Below are 22,007 nucleotides of genomic sequence, written 5' to 3' on the forward strand. Positions count from 1 at the left end.
CTGCGTGAGTGCAAGACGATGCAGGAAGATGGCTTCAAGCACTGAAACACTCGCTGCCCGTCCGCTCCTCGATGAGAAGCATGATGTGCTGGGGTTTTACTTCCAGGCTAGAAAAATAGCCAGCAAAATAGTTCATGTTTCATAAGAAATTACATCACCATGCTGTCAAAGGAAATATTTAATCCAGACTTTACGCCGATCTGATCAGCTTGATCGTGATTGGCATTTTATGAACGATTGGTGATCACCTGTCATGTCATAATTTGGCCCACCCATCTATGACGTCATTGATTCGCTCCGCAAATTACACAGCCTACACAATCCTGTTTAGTGTTTACCCTGTGGACGTTTTGTGCTGACATTTTACATGTTTGAATCCAAAAGTAATGTGTGTATTATTTATTTGATGTATTTATGTATTCACTTCCTGTCGTGTGTCTTATGACGTGTCTTCACGACGGTCAATTAGCTTAGCGAGCTCAGTGAATAACATGTCGGCGATGTGGGAATTCTTCGTGCTGTTGGAGATGGACAAAAGTCGAGCTATTTGTAAACTGTGCAACACTGCAGTGTCTCGTCGGGCGCAGTCTACAAAAAAGCTTCAACACGACAAATTTAATTAGACACCTGTGTACAAGGATGAGCATACAGAGTTCAAGAAACACAGCTTGGAGAAATCTAAGCAAACGGCTAAATGGACGCTAAAGGCCTCGTTATGCTTCAGCGTCGGGCTCACGTGGAGACGTTACGGCTATATATTTTGCAAATATAGCTTGAGTTATTGTCGATCATTACATCATACGAAGTTAGCATATGCCAAATTGAGGCAACTATGCATCAGCAAATATGGTCATGCGCTACCACCAAAAAATAAAAATAAAAAAAATAAAAATAAGGGTGCAACCAAATCCTGTTCTGCTGCGGCCGACTGAAATTCTGGTTGGAGTGCTAGCAGTGAAACAGGTAGTGTAGAGACCTACAAGGAAAGCCATAGATTATATTTTCAAGATATCTTTTGTGACAACCAGTCCTGGAACCTTCGCTGACAAACTCTGTATATCGTATACTGTATATGTACAGTAATACTGTATATTGTATATGTACAGTGTAATGTGAACATTTCTTTAAAATGTTAAAACTTACAGTGATCTTCTCTTCTTGAGCGCTCAGAGACTTTTCAAAGTCTTCATGCTTCTTAAGCAGTGCTTCGACACTATCCAGGGAGTCACCAAGATCTTCATTCAAGAGGAAAGCCTAAAACATTCAAGATACATAGTACAAAATTAACATGGCAGTCTTGCATAATTTTCATGTAATTGATATCTGATGTATTTTCACAAAATCAGGCAGAGATTAGTCTTTAGTAAATAGCAAAAATAGATTGCTTGGACAAATTGTCAATTTTGTGATTTCTCCAAAAATATTCCCTTAAGGTTTAATTTCCCAGTAGTACAAAATTGTAAATTTTGGTCTAAGTTTATAAAAAAAAAAAAAAAAAAAAAAAAAAAAAAAAGTGATTTTGTAGACAATGTATGTAATAAGTAGGGTGTTTTTTTCACCGAGCTGCTAGCAAGCGCTGCGTCTCGGGTACCTGTTCCAAAACAAACCAGCAATCACCTCCAACGTCACTCACAAATTTATATAAACTGACATATTAATAGTCGGAAAACGCCATAATGTGCCCCTCAGCACGAAATCAAATAAAAGCCAGACGCACGTACAGCCGTGTAAATAGGGATGTAAGGATATCTAAACATCACAATATGATATCACGATATGAAGGTCGCGATACGACAATTATCACAAGATTGTGGGGAGGTTGGCGTAAAAAAAAAGTCACAATATTGTAAAAAAAAAAAAAACAAAAACAAAAAAACATACTGACTCGCTTCACAAGCATATTACATTCCCCTTCCTCTGACCACTAGTGTGTATTTTAAACATAAAAGGGCGAAAACATGCCTTGTGAAAATTAAACAACACACACAAAAAAATAGACACGAGAGGGTAGAGAACAGCATAAATGGAAATCAACCTGACTTTTTAAACAGATGCGCTGCTTTTAATATCGTGACATGATGACGACGATATTGTGGCAGTTTTAATATCGTGATATTGCAGTTATCATTACATCTTAAGTGTTGAATATGCACAACATTTACGTGTTTCTTTCTTACCTTACAGGACTGTCTCAGAAAATTAGAATATTGTGGTAAAGTCCATTATGTTCTGTAATGCAATTAAATAAGCAAAAATGCCATACATTCTGGAATCATTACAAATCAACTGAAATATTGCAAGCCTTTTATTGTTTTAATATTGCTGATTATGGCTTTTTTTTTTTACTTGGTCTGAGGAAATATTCTAATATTTTGAGATAAGATATTTGGCTGAAAATGCCATAATCAGCAATATTAAAACAATAAAAGGCTTGCAATATTTCAGTTGATTAGTAATGAATCCAGAATGTATGGCATTTTGCTTATTTAATTGCTTTACAGAAAATAATGGACTTTACCACAATATTCTAATTTTCTGAGACAGTCCTGTATAGCAGCTCATCATGAGAGTCAAACGATAGCAAATAATCTAAATATAATCGTCAGTTCCAGCATCTCTTTCTTTAACGAGCCTATTACTATCCATTTCATCCATTTTCTTGACCGCTTATTCCTCACAAGGGTCGTGGGGGGTGCTGGCGCCTATCTCAGCTGGCTCTGGGCAAGTTGGCGGGGGACACCCTGGACTGGTTGCCAGCCAATCGCAGGGCACAGAGACGAACAACCATCCACACTCACAAGCACACCTAGAGACAATTCCGAGCGCCTAATTAACCTGCCATGCATGTCTTTGGAATGTGGGAGGAGACCGGAGTACCCGGAGAAGACCCACGCGGGCACGGGGAGAACATGCAAACTCCATCCAGGAAGGCCGGAGCCTGGACTCGAACCGGAGTCCTCAGAACTGGGAGGCCGACGTGCTAACCACTCAACCACCGTGCCCAGCCTATTACTACTTTCCATTTAATGGATTATTTATGCACTTAACGCAAGTTATGTCGCAAGGGCGTGAGACATTTGTTTACATGAGAGCACGTCCCACCAGCAGAGATATTAAGTCGGGATTTAGTGTAAAAAAAGTTTTAAAATGCTTTTGTGTAATCATGTACTCTAATAATGTGATGTAAATAATGTAATGTTTTGATCACTCAATGTCATTCACGCGACGTTAACTACTGATTAGTGTTGGGGGTAACACGTTTCAAAAGTAACGCATGACAGTAATATATATGAGGTATAGTCAGTAACGACGTAATATAACGAGTTACGCAATAAATTTCTGTAATATTATTACAGTTCCTGACTCCTGTAACCTGCGATTGGCTGGCAACCAGTCCAGGGTGTCCCCCGCCTACTGCCCAGAGCCAGCTGAGATAGGCGCCAGCACCCCCCGCGACCCTTGTGAGGAATAAGCGGTCAACAAAATGGATGGATGGATGGACTTCTGTAACACGTGACAGTTTTGTGACCACAAAAACACACAATCACCAATTAAGTGAAATAAGCCGTCCAATACAACAGGAGCAGCAATGGAAAGCAATCATCTGTGAGCAGAGTTGCTTGCAAACTTTGGGATGTGGGCGGGCAAACCGTCAACCACCGTGCCACGCTGGTTGTTCATATTATGACTGCAAATAACTATTAAAAGGGGGGAAAAAAAGCCCTGATTTTTGTCACAAGCCAAGAAATTTACTATAAACATAAATGAAGGGACTGTTGCATCAAGTAGTCAGGTTACCTCTTGTTTGCTCATCCAGTTGTCTACTTGCTCTGTATCCCTGTAGAAAAGTTGGAGGTCCATACACTGCTCATACTGTTGCCTGCGAAGCTCCCACAACTCCAAAAGAGACTCCTTCTCTTCAGTAAGGATGCCCAGCTGCAGACATTTTAAAGTGTATGAGACATGAGATAAATTCACCCTAAAAACATTTTCAAGAAAGAGTACAAGGAGAGATAATATGATTCAGTGACTGCTTTGGTAAATTTGCGATCAAACTGTCTCATAAAAAAAAAAAAAAAAAAAATTGTATGATTTTTGCAAGCCATGAACCCCCTTCCGCTCTCCCACCCCCCTCGTTACCCTCCGCATGTGTGACAACAGCAGCCCTCTTCACTGTTGACTCTCAAGCTGCTGACAACAAGTTGTTAGTAAGTTGTCAGTATGTTCTTCGACGTCTTTAGAGCAGTAGACATCTCACTATTAGAGTGTTTACATCCGTCGAGCATGACTAGCTCGCAGAGTTTGACCAGCCTCGCTAGACTCATGAATATTAATTACCGTATTTTTCGGATTATACGCCGCTCTGGATTATAAGTCGCACCAGCCAAAAAATTAATAATTAAGAAGAAAAAACATATATAAGTCGCACTGGAGTATAGGTCGCTTTTTGGGGGGAAATTTATTTGGTAAAATCCAACACCAAAAACATACATGTCATCTTGAAAGGCAATTTAAAATAAAAATAAAAGAGAGAACAACAGGCTGAATAAGTCTACGGTATACTAACGTTTCATGATTGACATGCCTGGTAAGGTCAGTAACGACGTAACATATTAAGAGTTTGTAGCGAGCAGTGACGGGAGTCGGAGGATGAGTGTTGAAGCACGGAGCCAAAGGTTGGCATTTTATTGACATCAGCTTCTGAGGTCTTAACAGCAACTCCCCAACTAGCTAGAAGCTAACAGGCTAACTCCCCTTTTCCACATAACAAAACCTTCCCACCCGGAACTCTCCCTTCGTCCCAACGTTCCGTGGGTGAATTATGTTCCCATCACTACAAGTTATTCATATTACTTTAGCATAAAGAACATGCTAACAAGTTTACCAAGCTATCGGTTTCACTCCAAATCACTAAATCCAATGAAATCTTCATCCTCGATGTCACAACTCCCCCAACTCGGGAGGTAGACAATATGTTGAAATGTTGAACTTATCAACACAGGCCTAGAGCACCCTCTTGCGGTTTAGTGTGAAAATAACATGTGAAATGATATAATAATGTGTTAATTTCACACATAAGTCGCACCAGAGTATAAGTCGCACCCCCGACAAACTATGAAAAAAACTGCGACTTATAATCCGAAAAATACGGTAAGTGTGGCGACGTATATTGTGCGGTTCCCCATTTCAGAAATAGAATAAAGTATAGTATTCAATGTGCCATACTAGTGCCAATGATAACAAAACTATGTACTGCACGTACATAACAGCTTACTTTGTATCAGGCTTACCTTTTCCTTGACTTCCTCAAAAGCATAATGTCCTGCATTAAGCAAAATTTGACCAGCTTCATCAGTGGCTCTAAAACTATCCTCATGGGCATCAATCTCTCCCTGTGGGAAAAAAAAAAAAAGCAAATTACAGCAGCTCACATTGAAATTTATTGTTACAAGGTAACATAAAACATTATCATATTTCAAAGCAAATGTGTTAGAAGGGGGTTATACCCAGTGTTGGGCAAGTTACTTTAAAAATGTAATTAGTTATAGTTACAAATTATTTCTTTTAAAAAGTAATTGCATTAGTAACTCCCTTACTGCTTTCTGAAAGTAATTAGTTATTCAGCTAAGTAATTGTGTTTTTGTTTTTTTTTAAATAATGTTCTCTCTCTAGTGTAAAGAATGTTTGTAATAATGAAGAATAAAAATAATATATTTTAGAACATCTATTGGAACTCCAAAGATTGCAACTTGCCACATGCATAGAAGTAAAAATGTATATTAAAAAATAAAAATACATATTGAACATAAATAACATTCACACATTTTACTGTAATGCTAAACTATGAAACCCAAATGTAAACTTAAATGTAAAAAGAAGAAGGGAAATCTGATAACCACTAAACTACACTCGTCTAAGAAGTTAGCAAAACTCTTTTCGGCATGGAGGGGTACCCCCTCCTCCTCCCTGTGTTGGAATTTTAGCCAGAAGAGCTCTAAATGACTCGGACTCCAAATTGAACAGAGGGAGCATGTTTTCAACAACAAACCTTGCGGTTTAAATGGTGAGTTCAGCCTTAATCACCAGCTGTTGCTGCTGAACAGCAATTTAAATCAGCGAGGAGTAGTGTCTGTACGTCCAGATATAAAACGCTACCTTTGCATTCCCCAGGCTCTCTGTCACCATCCGAGCGCTAGTGTTTTGATAGAAGTGCGTGAGGCATACAATAAGCTGGGGCCCCTATGGAAGCCCAAAAGTGTCAAAATTCAATAAATAAAAAGGCCTTTTTGAAATAACTATTCTTTTGATAAATAACAGGCAATTACGTAATATGGCCATTAAATTTTAAAATGAGGAGTTAGTATTATTATGAAAAGTTTTATGCTATTCTTTAATATGTAACAAATTTTATTTTGATGAAATATTTCAGAATGATTATTTTAACAACGTCATACTTTTTAAAAATAATGACATTTAATTTATTTTCAAGGTTTTATAAGATAATAAAAATTAGTATTATTATGAAAAGTGTAATGCTATTCTTTAATATGTAACAAATATTTTATTTTGACTAAATATTTCATAATGATTATTTTAACAACGTCATACTTTTTAAAAATGATGACATATAATTTATTTTCAAGGTTTTATAAGATTATAAAACGTTGTTTTACAAAGTCAGTTTTTATTTCATAATGTCCTTTTCCACAATGGTCTTCTTTTACATAATGGCGTTTTACAGCCTAATGATTTGGCCTGTCAATCAAAGTCAGTGGGTGGGACCACCTGTGTGAGCCGAGATCGCCGTGACGCCTACCCCGTAGCCTGACGCAGAAGTTTAACAAGGCCTTTACGTTATGATCCGATTCTAAACGATTTGCTACTTCTTGGAGTACTTCAGAAAGTGACTTATCTTCCGTATCCATGCTTTAGCAAGCCTGTGACCGCCGTGGCTCCTCATCAGGCGCTAAACTCTCCACGCGTGAATCGATACTGAAAGTGCTGCTGTTCATGTCTGTATAAGGGACTCAGCCAATCACGTAACTGGCCCCGCCTCATGTCATTTGATTGACAGACCAAGACATTCGGCTGTAAAACGGCATTATGTAAAAGAAGACCATTGTGGAAAAGGACATTATTAAATAAAAACTGACTTTGTAAAACAACGTTTTATAATCTTATAAAACCTTGAAAATAAATTATATGTCATCATTTTTAAAAAGTATGACGTTGTTAAAATAATCATTATGAAATATTTAGTCAAAATAAAATATTTGTTACATATTAAAGAATAGCATTACACTTTTCATAATAATACTAACACCTCATTTTAAAATTTAATGGCCATATTTCGATCTTTTAACCAATCCTGATTTTAAAAAGCCATCACAGACTCCATCAAACACTCTCTGTGATGGCTTTGCAGACCACTTCAGAAGTAAAATTGATGGCATTAGGTCCAGTCTTTTAGTTGATCAAAATATAATTTTTAATAAATATGGACAGTCACTTTTACCTGAGGAAACACTGGAAAGTTTTACCCTGGTTGATGCAAGGACACTTGGTCGAGTTTTCTCCCAGGTCAACCCAACAACCTGCCTTTTAGATCCGATTCCCACATCACTTTTTAAGACATTTTATGGATTTTTTGAGGAACAGATTTTAACTATAGTCAATTGCTCTCTTCAGACGGGTGTCTTTCCTGCCGCCTTTAAAACGGCGGTGGTGAAGCCCCTTCTGAAGAAAAGCAATTTGGACCCCAGCAGTTTTAATAGTTATCGACCTATATCCAACTTACCCTTTTTAAGTAAGATTTTAGAAAAAATTGTTTTTATTCAATTGAATTCATTTTTAGATACAAATAATATTTTAGAGAAATATCAGTCTGGTTTTAGGATGAACCACAGTACCGAGACTGCCCTTTTAAAGATTTTAAATGATATCAGGTGTAATGAAGATATGAAAAAGCTTACAGTCTTGGTGCTACTGGATTTAAGTGCTGCCTTTGATACAGTAGATCACCACACTTTATTAAACAGACTTAGAAGCCTGGTGGGCATCTCTGGTACAGTTTTTAACTGGTTTTATTCCTATCTCACACACCGATATTTCTTTGTAAGTATGGATACATGTTCCTCTGAAACCCATGAAATTAAATGTGGGGTTCCCCAAGGCTCAATCTTAGGCCCATTACTTTTTAATCTTTATATGCTTCCCCTTGGGGAAGTCATCAGGAGACACGGCGTCAACTTCCACAGTTACGCTGATGATACACAGCTGTATATCGCCGTGTCACCTGATGACATGGGGCCTATTGATACCCTTTTAAATTGTATTTTAGATATTAAGTCATGGATGGCAGAAAATTTCCTGCAGCTCAACCAGGACAAAACAGAGGTTTTAGTCATCGGTCCTGAAGGTCAGAGAGAGAAACTTTTACCTAAACTACAAGATTTTAAACCCACGCAATGTGTAAAGAATTTGGGCGTCCTTTTTGACTCTGAGCTAACTTTTAATCCTCATATTAAAAATGTAGCCAAGATCGGTTTTTACCATCTTAAGAATATTGCCAGAGTCCGCCCGTTTCTCTCACAGGCCAACACGGAGGTGCTGATGCATGCTTTTATTTCTTGTCGTTTAGATTATTGTAATTCCCTGCTCTCTGGTCTTCCCAAAAAGAATATTTCAGTCCTACAGCTCCTTCAGAACTCAGCTGCACGTGTGCTGACGGGGACCGGAGGGCGGGAGCACATTACACCAGTTTTAAAATCGCTGCATTGGCTCCCCGTGCGTTTCAGGATTGATTTTAAGGTGCTTTTATTAGTTTTTAAATGTCTTAACGGTCTTGGCCCATCTTATTTATCTGACTTGCTTTTACCCTATTACCCCTCGCGGCCTCTGAGGTCTTCTGGCAGCGGCCTTTTAACTATTCCAAAGGTGAGGACCAAGACACATGGTGAAGCTGCCTTTAGCCACTATGGTCCTCACCTATGGAATGGCATGCCAGAGAGCATCAGGTCTGCAGAGAATATTTATGTTTTTAAGAGGAGGCTTAAGACTTACTTTTTTAGTTTGGCATTTGATTGACCTTTTTTATTTTTATTCTATTTTATTTTATTTTACTTATTATTATTTTTACTTTTTTATCCCCTTTTATTTATTTAACTTTTAATCTATATTGTCTTGTAGCTTTGTTTTTATTTATTTATTTTTTCTATCGTGTTTAACCGTTTTCTTTTAGTGTTTAAATGTTTTTATTTGGTAGTTATAAAATTTTTAGCTCCAGTGTTTTCTCATGGGGGAGCCTCCACAGTGAGAGGGATGCTTGGTCTTCATCCATCTCACTGTGGATGAACTCCTCCTGGGTGCCTTTCCTTACAGGGTACATCTGTGCCCCGCCATGTTGTGGTTTTCATGTGTTTGTTGGGTTTTGGGTGTGTCTGTGGGTACGATCATGGGGATGGGGGGGCTTTTTCTTTCTTTTATTTTATTGCATTATGGATGTCCAGCACTTTGAGTTGCATTTTAAATGTATGAAAGGTGCTATATAAATAAAGTTGATTGATTGATTGATATTACATAATAGCCTGTTATTTATCAAAAGAATGGTTATTTCAAAAAGGCCTTTTTTTATTTATTGAATTTTGACACTTTTGGGCTTCCATAGGCCCCCGCCCACACAACTTGTTAGCCAATCATAGTACACAAGCAGCGTCACCCCTTCAATCCCCCTCCCCCACCCCCACTGATGTGGAGCTGTCTGTCAGCTGGGTGAAAGCTTGACACCGCGGTGCTTCCTGAAACCAAATTTTTGTAATGTGGCACTTTACATTATCAGTAACGCTAACGGCGTTGGAACGATAGGAACAGTAATTAATTTGATTGCTCCGTTAATGAAAAAGCAACGCAGGTTCTAACGCCGTTATATTTAAACGCCGTGATTCCCAACACTGGTTATACCTTATGCTCCTGATGGCGGTCTAGCAGGGCCTCAGCTCCAGCTACGTCATTAGCAAGTTCGTCAGCATTAATCAGTGCCTTCATCTCCGTTACCCAACTTGTAAGATCTCTGAAGTCTGCAGTGAAACGCTGCAATCTAGAGATAAAGACGAGTGATAAATGTCACATTTTTATGTTGTCATCTACTAACATCAGAAGATGCTGACCGATTACAGTGCTAAAGTTTGAAATCTTGCTTTTCTTTCTTCTCTCTTTCATTCATTGTAGACATGAAAAACCACATAGGACACTTAAATCACTTAAAATAGAGGTACACACTCATTAAAACACATCCTACACATACTAGTCCATTATTACTCATTCACTCGCAGCCATTTTCACTGAGGCAACCCCCTTTTTTGAGTGATTTTGCAAGGCTCACAGAATATTGTGTTCTACTGCTATAAAAACATGCATCCTACCAAAAGAAAGATTAAAATGTCGTTTCATCAGAAAAAAAAAAACATGTTTGTATCTGTTTCCGATATGCAACAATTAGCATTAAACCTGTTAAAACACTGGGAAAAAACGTGGCAACATGGCAGTGGCTGATCTCTTATACTCTGCTGCCACCAACTGGCTGTTTTTTATAATAACTACATTTGTTTTAAGCAACCTCTTCAGGTCAGAAACTGCATCAAAACCTTCTGTATATCGAGCATAAAAATAATAATTAAAAACAAAAATGTATAAATACGTTTTTGGGAGTGAAGAACAAACTTTTACAAAAAGTATTTATAAGTTTTTTGGTTTGAATGAGTTAACATGCCTGAAAAGGGGTGGGCAGAAGTACAAAATCAAATTACCCATTTTATTGTTGTGTTTGTATTCAAACATTCTTCAAGGGCATTTTTACATAGTGCTTTTCCACCTTACAATGCACTCAAAGCGCTTTACATTTTGCCTACTCTTTCACCTACTGATGATGCTGGGGCTCAGTCACATCAATGTGTTCTGGTGTATGGTTTTACCTTGGTAGATCTGAAATACAGGACCTTTTTTGGCAACATGACTTATTGAAAGGGACATTGAATTATTTCACACATTTCAAAAGCATTAATAGTTTTTTTACACCCCTTAACCCATTTCAGCCGGGAGCAAATTACCATGTTTCTATAACTAGAACTGAGAGCGCTGTTGCACATTTCCACCTTTTGAGCCGGAAAGCAAAGACGTCATTTATTTTATTTTTTTCTTACACCGATTCTCAGTGTCTTAGCCGATGAAATGCATCAGTATCTGCACGTTGAGATGGGTACCAAAGACGGTACTTTTTGTAGCATGGACCGTTTTGGGTTGGTACTTTCGAGCACCGATTACACATTTAAAATTAAACTGTGCCATGTGTTGGTTCTGGTTGGTTATTTTAAGTTGTGACTATGCGAGGAAGAATGCGAGTTGACTTTTCCATGGTGCACTTCATCGCAACATTGTACACATTATACATTGTGGGAACGTTTCTGCCAACAGACAGCTAAGCAGTGCCGACATATTGCTTCAACACAGGAAACCCGGCCCTGTTTGCGGACTGGCAGGCATCTCAATAAACTGACATCATCTTTCAGTTGAGTCTTTTATGTTCTCATGCCTGTCAGCCTTCAACCACACAAAAAGTGCACCTCACTATTAGACACACCATCGAATTTTGAGATAAGACTTTTAAGTATGCCTTATAGTCACGAAAATACAGAAATCATCTTCTCCTTGATGAATTTATTTTTAAAATAATTCTGTTGAACCACTATTGAAAAAAGCAATATCTGACTTTAAGTGATTAATTTTCTTTTTTGGTTTTTGTTACATTCAAGTTGTTTCTGTGACCACTGCAGGTTTTTCTGCTTGCTCTCCGTGATTTACATCAGCAAGAATGCCTGACTTTGCATCCAAACAATTCAAGCAAAGCCCTGGTATTATACCGGTTAGCGTCATTCAGACGGGCACGGCGCTCAGCAGCCAGACTGCGAATGCGCTCCCAGTTTGTGATGAGTTCATCTTTCTTTAGGTGGATCTGGGAGGCATTTTGGGAATGTGTTTGCTGCAGATGTTCGGCATCACCACCTAGTGTGTTGACCTGAAAAACACAAAAAAAAAGATTGGGAAATAAGTCACAAATGCCTAACATTTGTCCGACGTTTTATGCTTGACGCATCCGTGAGGTCCGCATGCCTCCACAATGCGAAATGACGCAATTTCAGCATCCCACATTGCCCACACGTGCACCTACTAGAATTTGCAAACTACGTGGAGTCGCGGACAAGCAAACGTTGTCGTAAAGAGTGTTTTTTACTTCCCAATTCCGTGTTTTATTTACTTTGCTAACTTATCCCAAACTGTTTTTGTCGATAGTTTATTGAGCAAAAAAACAATTTCAACTTCTATAGGTCGCTTGCACATCGTAATGCATCATGGGAGTTTTTCCTTCGGGCGCCATCTTCACAAGCCGGTTCACAAGGTACACTCGTGAGTTACACGGTAGAGCTTATCAACCTGATGTCATTTACGCAGTATTTTCACGATTTACCGGAAGATCAAAAACAACGATACAGGCAGAAGGTGTCTCTGTGTGGTGGGATTGATCCTAATTACGTCCTGACCAAGGGTGATTTTTTTTTTGACGGAGAAAGCTTGCTGGCCAAATGTGACTTCTCTGGACATTTTTCACTACCTTGTGTTGACAACATGCTCCATAACACGCCAACAAATCCCTGGAGGCTTACAATTATTTTGTAAGCGGGTGGATACAGAGTGTAAACTTTAACATCGCATCAGAAGAAACTGTAAACCACATGGTGTTGGTAATTCTGCACACAAAAATGTTGATTTGTTCTCAGGCTTCCTGTTATTGTGTTTACATGCACAGCTGGGTTTACCTGATGTGGTTTTTCTAATCATTTTATAACAGGCAAATATGGCAGAGCGTATAAGAATAAAAAGTAACCATGCACAGCCTCCCCGTGGCTTAATTAAATTTAATGCTACCCTTTCACTAGTTACATGTTACTTAATCAACTTATTCTAAATGGTTAAGGTTAACCACTCTCAGAGGACGTATTTTTAGTTTCAGTTTCCAGTACAATAAAACGTGTTCATGGTAACTACTGAGCATACTGACAGCTTTTCTTATGATCTCACGGTTAAGGAGGCTGTCACAACACCCAATTTCTGTCTGGTGCCGGATGGCAACAATTCCCATCACTTGTCACGACAACACCAATATTATTACCAGGTATGTATGGCTTTACTTTTTGTAGTTTCTTATTTAATTCTATGTTTGTAATATTTTCAGATTCAGGCACAGATGAGTTTAACTGGACGGGACTTCTGCGACTTTGTGGTGTGGACAAAGTGTGATTGAGCGAGTCCACCCAGATCGCTCGTTTTGGCCAGCTGGAAAAGCCAGAGTTTTTTTTCCCCAAAGTCCCCTCCTTACCTGAACTGCTCGGGAGAGCATTTACTAGATCAGCAGTGGACTTCCAGTGTTCCTGCTCAGCCGCTGTCACCTACCACTTGCTCATGTACTTCAAAGATGCGGAATAAAGTAGTTTTTTGTGCTGCAGCAGATTGTAAAATCAAATGATATCACTTGAAGTGTGCCAATCTAGACTGCCAAAAGGACAGTGGTTTTGTGACAAGTGTGAAACAAGGATTATTGGGAAAACTGTAACACAGTACTGGTACTTGTCTTACATTAAACAAATTTAAAAGAGAGCAACTTTTTCCTCTGTACATAGTATAATGAAAGTCATTGCGTACCCCATCAACATTACATCATACCGTCATCAGGATGGTAGGCACCTGTGCTAAAATAAATACATTAATTAACCGTTCAATTTTATCCCTGAAATTACTACATCTAATCATTATTCACTTCATTTTTTGTGCTTTTAGAAATAATAGAGATTTATGCCATTACTTTAAGAGGGACCATATTGCACATTGAGTCAAATCCTGTCATTTGTCTTATGTATAGCTTTGTAAACAAACCCAACAATAGAATTTGTATAATCGCTGCCTTTATTAGCGCCAAACAAACAGTCGCATGTTGTCCTCCTCCAATGCTTTGATGCTCGCCTTCGTTTCCATCATGTCATTGGCAATCAAGTCGGTGTGGCATGAGATCCCTAAAGAAATAATCATTTAAAAAAAAAAAGATCACAAAAAAATACGGTACCAGTAAAAGGTTTAATATAGTACAGTAGTATAGTTTTTTTGTCAGTGTAAAAGAAATGTACACATTTTGTTGCATTTTTTAATGTATGAACATTGCTACAGGCAAATACTTATTTCTATAAACACTTCCAAATGTCTCTAAAATATAAGGTGCGTGTACACACACAAACATAAACACATACATTCACTCATGCATACAATATATCATGTAATGAATTCTGAGTGGCATACCAGAGTCAATGATGTCAGCAGTACTTGAGGGTACAGGTTACTGGAGCCATCTGGCTGCATAACTGCAACAATCTCTGCCACTTCGAGTCGTCTTTTCTTTGCTTGTCTCTCCTGTGCACGTTCATATCTTGGCACCGACTGGGCTGAGACATAGATGTTGTAACTTGGGACCCAACTTTAATGTTGGAGCCCAGTCGGGATGATTGGACAGAAAAACGGGCGCAGGGCGGCCTGTTAAAATAAACAAATATATAAACAAATCAAATATGGAAAGACTGGTTATTTTACCGCAGTAGGGTGGCCGTGAATAAGTTCTTTAGCATGATGTGTAGGCTACCGGGGGTCTGTTTTCTTGCATCAGCCCCTTCTGTCTCTTTTTTTTCCAAGTTTACATTTTGCCACCAAAAAACATGTTATCGGCATTAAAAGCCCAAGACTAATCAATCCAATTTCAGCAGTAAACACTTTGCACTGGCACTACTTGGGTGAAAATTTTCGATGTTAGCTTTCGGCGAACGTCCGCTAGCCAGCTTGTACTACCGAACTTGCTTGCTCATGAATCCAAAACATAAGCAACTTGCCCATATATGGGCGGTCGAAACGTTATTAATCCTCATGCATTAAATAAAGGTAAACAAGCTTACCGCTCACAAAGTGATGGCTGCACACACGAGCCCAAAGTAACGACTTCCCTCCGGAGTCCGCACTCCTCTGTCTCCAGGCCCTGGTTCCTAATTATTTTCGGAATTCGGAAAAAAGACCGACCATTTTCCCCCTTGGCTTTGTTCGAACAGCCAACGATGCAGCAACAATGTACCATTTTAAACGCAGACAACAAACGTGATAGATACGTGTTAGACCGAATCGCTACGTAAATGGAGGCCACCCAGCATGGCGACTACGAGAAATCCGAGGCGGAAGTGACGACATGTGCAAGCGACCTATTGTGGTGTTAAGCGCTGTTCATACATAGTTGGCACTCTTTACTGCCTCCTGTAGTCTAGGAGAATATCAACCACAACTGCTGACGTGTACCTGAAAAGTGCTGTGTGTTACTGTTTATTATCATTCATTGCACTATTTCAATTAAAACTGTTCAGAAAGATTAGTTGGCTGTTTTTTTTTCTTTTAGGGTTTTATATAAATTTTAAATGTTTGAAATTTTACAAAAAAATTTCAGAAATGTGCAAATTAGTCTAAAAATATATGTTTAAAAAAAAATCGTGATAAAATCGAGACTGTGATTTTATTTTTAAAGACTTGTGATATGACATTTTTACCATATCGCCCACCCCTAATCTCTGTTAGTTGTCTGTGGATTGATTGAAATTTGACGTCAAGGATTTAGGATGATCTTTTATCAAAGAAGGTACCAAAGTGTAATTCTCTCTTTCAAAGACGTGTAAGGTAGTATTCTTGCACCAGCCTCCACGATATCTGAGACGTGGGAGTGGCCCTGCCAAGGGTCACCCCCTATCGTCTTCTTACCCGGTCTCTTTTTCATGGGACAATTAAGCTGAAAGCCAGAACACAACTGGCTGCCAACGTATTCCCGCCATTTTTTCTTCCTTCCCTTTTTGGGTGGTGGGAATATTAAATATCACTTGTAATACTTTTTGCCTTGGATGTGTGACCCAACATGCTCCTTCGCGGACCCAGCCATCGCAACACAACAGGCTCTGCATGGGACAACACTTTCAATGTCTGTGCCAGGCTGAAGACCTCCCAGGCGCGCTTTAAAACTGCAATCACGAAGGGCCACAAGGAAAATATTTTTTTTGATGAACTTTCTCCCTGCTGTTTTTTTTTTTTTTTTTCATCTCTTCTTCAACTGAGCTGCTTGCCGGCGAACCTCAAATCTGGGCAAGCCTCCCCACCTCTCGGACCCAAGACCAAACCAAAACAATTTTAAGTCCAACTTTGCAGACATTAACCAGATTGTACAAATTAGTGCTTCCAATTGGGTTGAGTCGTCAGGTTAACTTTTATCAGTCCCATTTTTGCCTGATTAGGGAAATTAATGCATTAGTCATATACACCGACTTCGCAAGTCATTGATTCATATCATTATCCATCAATCCCAGACTTATGTCAGCACACTCTTCGCTCAGTTCATCTTGAGTGAATGTCCGTGTGTAAGTAGTGACTGGTCTTAGTCATTTGGAATTGGCAAATCAGTCCCAGACATCACCAACAGGCCCATCCCACCAGCAGCCACGGCGAGCATCCGCTCTCTCATTCGCCAGTAGCGTCTTCGCTGACGTTGGATCAGTTTTCACCCATGATAAGGCATCCTGGGCAAGGGTAGATCGGTCTGCATTTTTTTTTTTGTTTAGATATAACTATTGAGATTTACATTAATCCGAAACATTAAAGAGGCACGATGCAAGATTAGAGTTTTTGCGAATTTGCGACCCCTCTGGCGACAGGTGGTATGGACCCCAGCGACGTGCACACGTCCAGGAGCGTGCGCGACTTTTCGGGCACGAGCAAACCTCCAAGTTAATCGAACAAACGTAAACACGGAGCACAACGCCTTTTTCATCAACGAAACGTATTAATAAACCAAACGTATTAATCTTCAAGTTACTTTGTATGTGAAAGTCATTTTGAGTGACAAAAGCTAACGTAATTACAACCTTCCAAACGTAAATAGTAGGGATGGGCGAGTACCGATACCTGGTATCAGTATCGGGCCGATACCAGCTGTTTTTCAAGTACCCGAGTACTCGTGACGCAGACGAGTACAAGTGACCAATGTCAGAGGGGGAAGACATTATTAAGTGAGTCCTCCTTGCTTGTAACTGGCGCTAGCTTGCAACAGTTTTTCACCAAAATTTCACCGGTTTGGAAATACTTAAAAATTGTGAATCTTAAACTAAAAGAGCATTTTTGTGTTTTATTTTGAGCGTTAAGACTATTGAAGAGTGACTGTGCTGGGGGTTTTTTGGGTCAAAATTAAAGCAATCTATTTGTTTAAAAATATCTTTTAGTGATTTTTTTTTTTTTATTTGTCAAAATTTACTACTGGTATCGGCAGTTGGTATCGGTATCGGTGAGTACTGAGGGTCTGAGTATCGGTATCAGTACAGTGGCATGAAAAAGTATCTGAACCTTTTGGAATTTCTCACATTTCTGCATAAAATCACCATCAAACGTGATCTGATCTTTGTCAAAATCACACAAATGAAACAAGTGTCTGCTTTAACTAAAACCACCCAAACATTTACAGGTTTTCATATTTTAACAAGGATAGCATGCAAACAATGACAGAAGGGGGGAAGAATAAGTAACTGAACCATCACATTTAATATTTTGTGGCCCCCCTTTGGCAGCAATAACTTCAACCGGACGCTTCCTGTAGCTGCAGATCAGTCTGGCACATCGATCAGGACTGATCTTGGCCCATTCTTCTTTACAAAACTGCTGTAGTTCGGTCAGATTCCTGGGATGTCTGGCATGAATCGCTGTCTTGAGGTCATGCCACAGCATCTCAATGGGGTTCAAGTCTGGACTTAGACTTGGCCACTCCAGAACGTGTATTTTGTTCTTCTGAAACCATTTTGAAGTCGATTTGCTTCTGTGTTATGGATCATTGTCTTGTTGCAGCATCCATCCTCTTTTTAGCTTCAACTGTCTGACAGACGGCCTCAGGTTTTCCTGCAAAACATCCTGATAAACTTTTGAATTCATTTTTCCATGAATGATTGCAAGTTGTCCAGGCCCTGAGGAAGCAAAACAGCCCCAAACCATGATGCACCCTCCACCATGCTTCGCGGTGGGGATGAGGTGTTGATGTTGGTGAGCTGTTCCATTTTTCCTCCACACATGACGATGTGTGTTCCTCCCAAACAATTCAACTTTGGCTTCATCAGTCCACAAAATATTTTGCCAAAACTTCTGTAGAGTGCCCAAGTGCCTTTTTGCGAACATTAAACGAGCCACAATGTTTTTTTTAGACAGCAGTGGCTTCCTCCGTGGAGTCCTCCCATGAACACCATTCTTGGCCAATGTTTTACATATAGTTGATGCATGCACAGAGATATTGGACTGTGCCAGTGATCTCTGTAAGTCTTTAGCAGACACTCTAGGGTTATTTTTTACCTCTTTGAGTGGTCTGCGCTGAACTCTTGGCGTCATCTTTGGTGGGCGGCCACTCCTTGGGAGAGAAGTAACAGTGCCACTCTCTCCATTTGTACACAACTTCGCTGACTGTTGATGAACATCCAGACTTTTAGAGATGGTTTTGTATCCTTTGCCAGTTTTATACAAACCAACAATTCTTGATAGCAGGTCTTCCGACAGCTCTTTTGAGCGAGTCATGGTGCACATCAGACAATGCTTCTCATCAAGACAATTCTAACCAGGTGTGTGTTTTATAGTGGGCAGGGAAGCTTTAAGCCACTCATCAGTGATTGGGCACACACCTGACTTAAATTGTTTGGTAAAAATTGGTTTCAATTGCTCTTTAAGTATCCTTAGGCAGAGGGTTCAATTACTTATCCCTCCCCCTTCTGTCATTGTTTGCATGCTATCCTTGTTAAAATATGAAAACCTGTAAATGTTTGGGTGGTTTTAGTTAAAGCAGACACTGTTGTTTCATCTGTGTGATTTTGACAAAGATCAGATCACGTTTGATGGTGATTTTAGGCAGAAATGTGAGAAATTCCAAAAGGTTGATACTTTTTCATGCCACTGTATGGAAAAAAGTGGTATCGAACATCCCTAGTAAATAGTGTATCCCGTGAATCCGATGACATTGAGGATAGCAGTGTGTTGCTAATATGCCCAAGTGTGGAGACATTAGTAAGCGACCGTGTGGTAGTTTTATTCTGCACTGCTAATCATAAATAGACCCCATCGTATTTTCGTTACGAAGTCTTGCCTTTTTAGCAAAAAGTCAGCAAGCTGTGGGTCCAGTTTCATCCCCAGGATAACTCTTAGCTCTCTCCACCTGACGAATGCTGCTCCTATATTTAGCCACGTCCCCCCGTGATGCTGGTCTGAAAGTTTTTTACTTGTCTTTGTCTTCCGTGGAGTCTCCATAAGGGATTGAGACGTATCGGGTGCAGGTGTCTTTAAATCCAGTTTGAATTAGCTATACTGTCCGTGAAGTTGCGTGAACAATCGCGAGAGCTAACAGGGACAATAGCCTGCACGCGCATGACATCATGCTCAGAGCCACAGTTAAAGATTCCGGCCCGGATGCTCCAACAGTTTTTCCTTTTACAGAAAAATAGGAGCAACAGTCATTGTGCCACAGTCGTGCCTCCTGTCCATTATACAATTCTTAAAACATGTGCGGGTGAAAAATGGTTATTTTAACACTCAAATTTGAGTCTAATCTTGCATCGTGCACCTTTAAAACAAAGAAAAACAATTCCCACACCCACCCCTGCTGTCACCACTATGACATATACAATCCAAAATACAGACTTCACACTGCAGATTGATACAATTATGACAACTGCACATATGTCAAATACAAATTGTATGAACACAATAAAACAATAAAAATCAGCCGTCAAGGGCTATACCAGTGTCGTTGGTTTTATCAAAAAAAAAAAAAAAAAAAAAAAAAAAAAAAAAAAGATTTCCAAACCTTCAAAAATTTCTGCTCCGATCTGCACACTGCATATTTAATCTTTTTCAAACGGAGGTTAGACAGGACCTCTCCTATGCCCATACATGTTGCAAGTTAGAATTTAGAATTTATAATAGAACAGAGAGAAAATCCAATTGCTTAATCACAAAAGAGATGGCCCCTTCTTAATATCAAAATAAAAAATGCAGTCCAATATCCGTCTCACATTGCATCGCCTGCTCCGGGACTGTAGGTCTACAACTTTAGCATGCAGCTTATCGTTAGCATCATGCAGCTTAGCACAAGTAGCCTCGATCTTATCCACACGCTTATCCAGGACTACTGCCCCCTCCTCCAAAGATGCTAACCGGGCATCATGGCTTTCAAGAGTATCCTGTAAACCGTCCAGCCTCTTGTGAAGTGTGTCGATAGAGGCATTCAGCTCCCTTAAATGTGTCCCGTTGTTCTCGACGAGCGCTGCAAACAGGTCAGCCTTACTAACTGCGCCATCTCCCCAGTCGTATCCCCCGCTTTGTTCGCTTTCGGAGGCATTTTCGCCGCAGCACCTCATACAAAACTCAAGAAAGTCATATGAGTCCATAATAGGCTGAAGAGAGTAATGAGGGGTCAAAAATGAAAGTTTGTTGTGGGAGCACGAGCAACACGTGCCTTACTCCATAGGACGACGGAACCGGAAAAACCGATTGGCTTGCATTCTGACCATTGCATCCACAGCAATGTTCACTCCATTTTGGTCAGCCCATCCATCACTTTAGCCAGCATCCGTTAATGCTTAAAATCTGCATACACAGCCTCCAAAGTGGGTACAGCTCTTCAGATCTTTCAAATCCAGATCTTGATACTTCTGGGCATTCACCCAAGGCCAGCCCGCCCAGCAGTGTAGCCTCCGCCAGCAACATCCTGAAACCAGCTCAGCAACCCCATTGCTCTGCAGTCAATTCATTGTATAACAACATTTCAAATATTTTCATTGAGGCCACAAAACCAACCTTCATCCACAACAGCCTTGCATGTTGACATTGGAAGTGTCCAGAGTAGAGATAGACCGATAATCAGCCGGGCCAATAATTGGGGCTGATATTTGACATATTGGCACATATCGGCATCGGCCTTTTTTATTAATCTGACGGCCGATATAAGCGATCCATTTAAAACTGTCATTTTGCTTCGAATGCAGCTGAGCGCATCTGTCTGTTGTGGAGATTTTACTCCAGCACTGTTCTGCCCATAGCAGCATCTGATTGATTAGCCATCCAAGAGCCACAACCAATCAGTAGTGACAGCCATATATGGTCATCCACAGTAGCTGGTCTCACACACGCAGCCACGGACGAGACACATGCTTCGAAGATAAGTGAAAAGAGAAGAGACTCTACCGAACTTTTCACCATTATAAGCACATTGAATTGTGTTGTGAATTAAATGTGCTATTTGAATAAAGCTGCATTGCCTTGCATTGAATCCCCGCTAGCCTTCCAGGATAATCTACCAAGTAAACAGTGGTGTGTTCAGTTTAGCATGTAGGCTAACACCCAGAAGCTTATTCGCTACTTCAATCACTCGGGGAGGGAATCACACGCATTTTCACTTAAAGAAACTGTTTATTTCAACACCGATTGATCACTCTGATAGAGGGAAAGTGAAATAAACGTGTTTTGCTGGGAAGCACGTTGATGGGATGGTGAGAGAATAGTGTGCCCATACGTGTGTCTGTAAGCGTAAAATACTGGCCCGATTTCCGATCACGTGATCGGATCAGGAAATTCCTAGTAATAATGTAAGTAATATTCTTGCCTTATCTTCCAGAGCAGCCAAATCTCTCTCTAGACCCTCATGTTTGCGCAGGAGAGCCTGTACACTAGCCAGATCACGTCCAAAATCATCAGAGGCCATAAGTTGCTCCTTTTCCTTAATCCAGCTGATTGTCTCATCCACATCCCTATTAAAAACAATTAACAGGTTCATAATACTGTACTAAAAAAAAATCAAGAGAAATAGAACC

General features: G+C 39.8%; 1 protein-coding gene and 1 long non-coding RNA gene across 8 annotated transcripts in view; both read right to left on the reverse strand.

The window, feature by feature from the left end:
• sptan1 (spectrin alpha, non-erythrocytic 1) overlaps positions 1 to 22,007 on the reverse strand; it is a 307,457-nt gene that overhangs the window by 274,195 nt on the left and 11,255 nt on the right. For all 7 annotated transcript variants that reach the window (XM_077498154.1, XM_077498152.1, XM_077498151.1 and 4 more), the window contains exons 6-11: positions 21,800 to 21,944; positions 11,916 to 12,070; positions 9,961 to 10,096; positions 5,292 to 5,393; positions 3,799 to 3,936; positions 1,144 to 1,254 (exon numbers count right to left, since the gene is read on the reverse strand). In XM_077498154.1, coding sequence (XP_077354280.1) covers positions 1,144 to 1,254; positions 3,799 to 3,936; positions 5,292 to 5,393; positions 9,961 to 10,096; positions 11,916 to 12,070; positions 21,800 to 21,944 — 787 coding nt within the window. The remainder of the gene's footprint in view (positions 1 to 1,143; positions 1,255 to 3,798; positions 3,937 to 5,291; positions 5,394 to 9,960; positions 10,097 to 11,915; positions 12,071 to 21,799; positions 21,945 to 22,007) is intronic.
• Positions 13,996 to 16,934, reverse strand: LOC144002398 (uncharacterized). The gene is made up of 2 exons (XR_013278730.1): positions 14,401 to 16,934; positions 13,996 to 14,120 (listed from the first exon to the last, which is right to left on the reverse strand). It is a non-coding gene; the product is annotated as an uncharacterized LOC144002398 (long non-coding RNA).

Source organism: Festucalex cinctus, chromosome 15, assembly GCF_051991245.1.
Source record: "Festucalex cinctus isolate MCC-2025b chromosome 15, RoL_Fcin_1.0, whole genome shotgun sequence".
NCBI classification, from domain to species: Eukaryota; Metazoa; Chordata; class Actinopteri; order Syngnathiformes; family Syngnathidae; genus Festucalex; species Festucalex cinctus.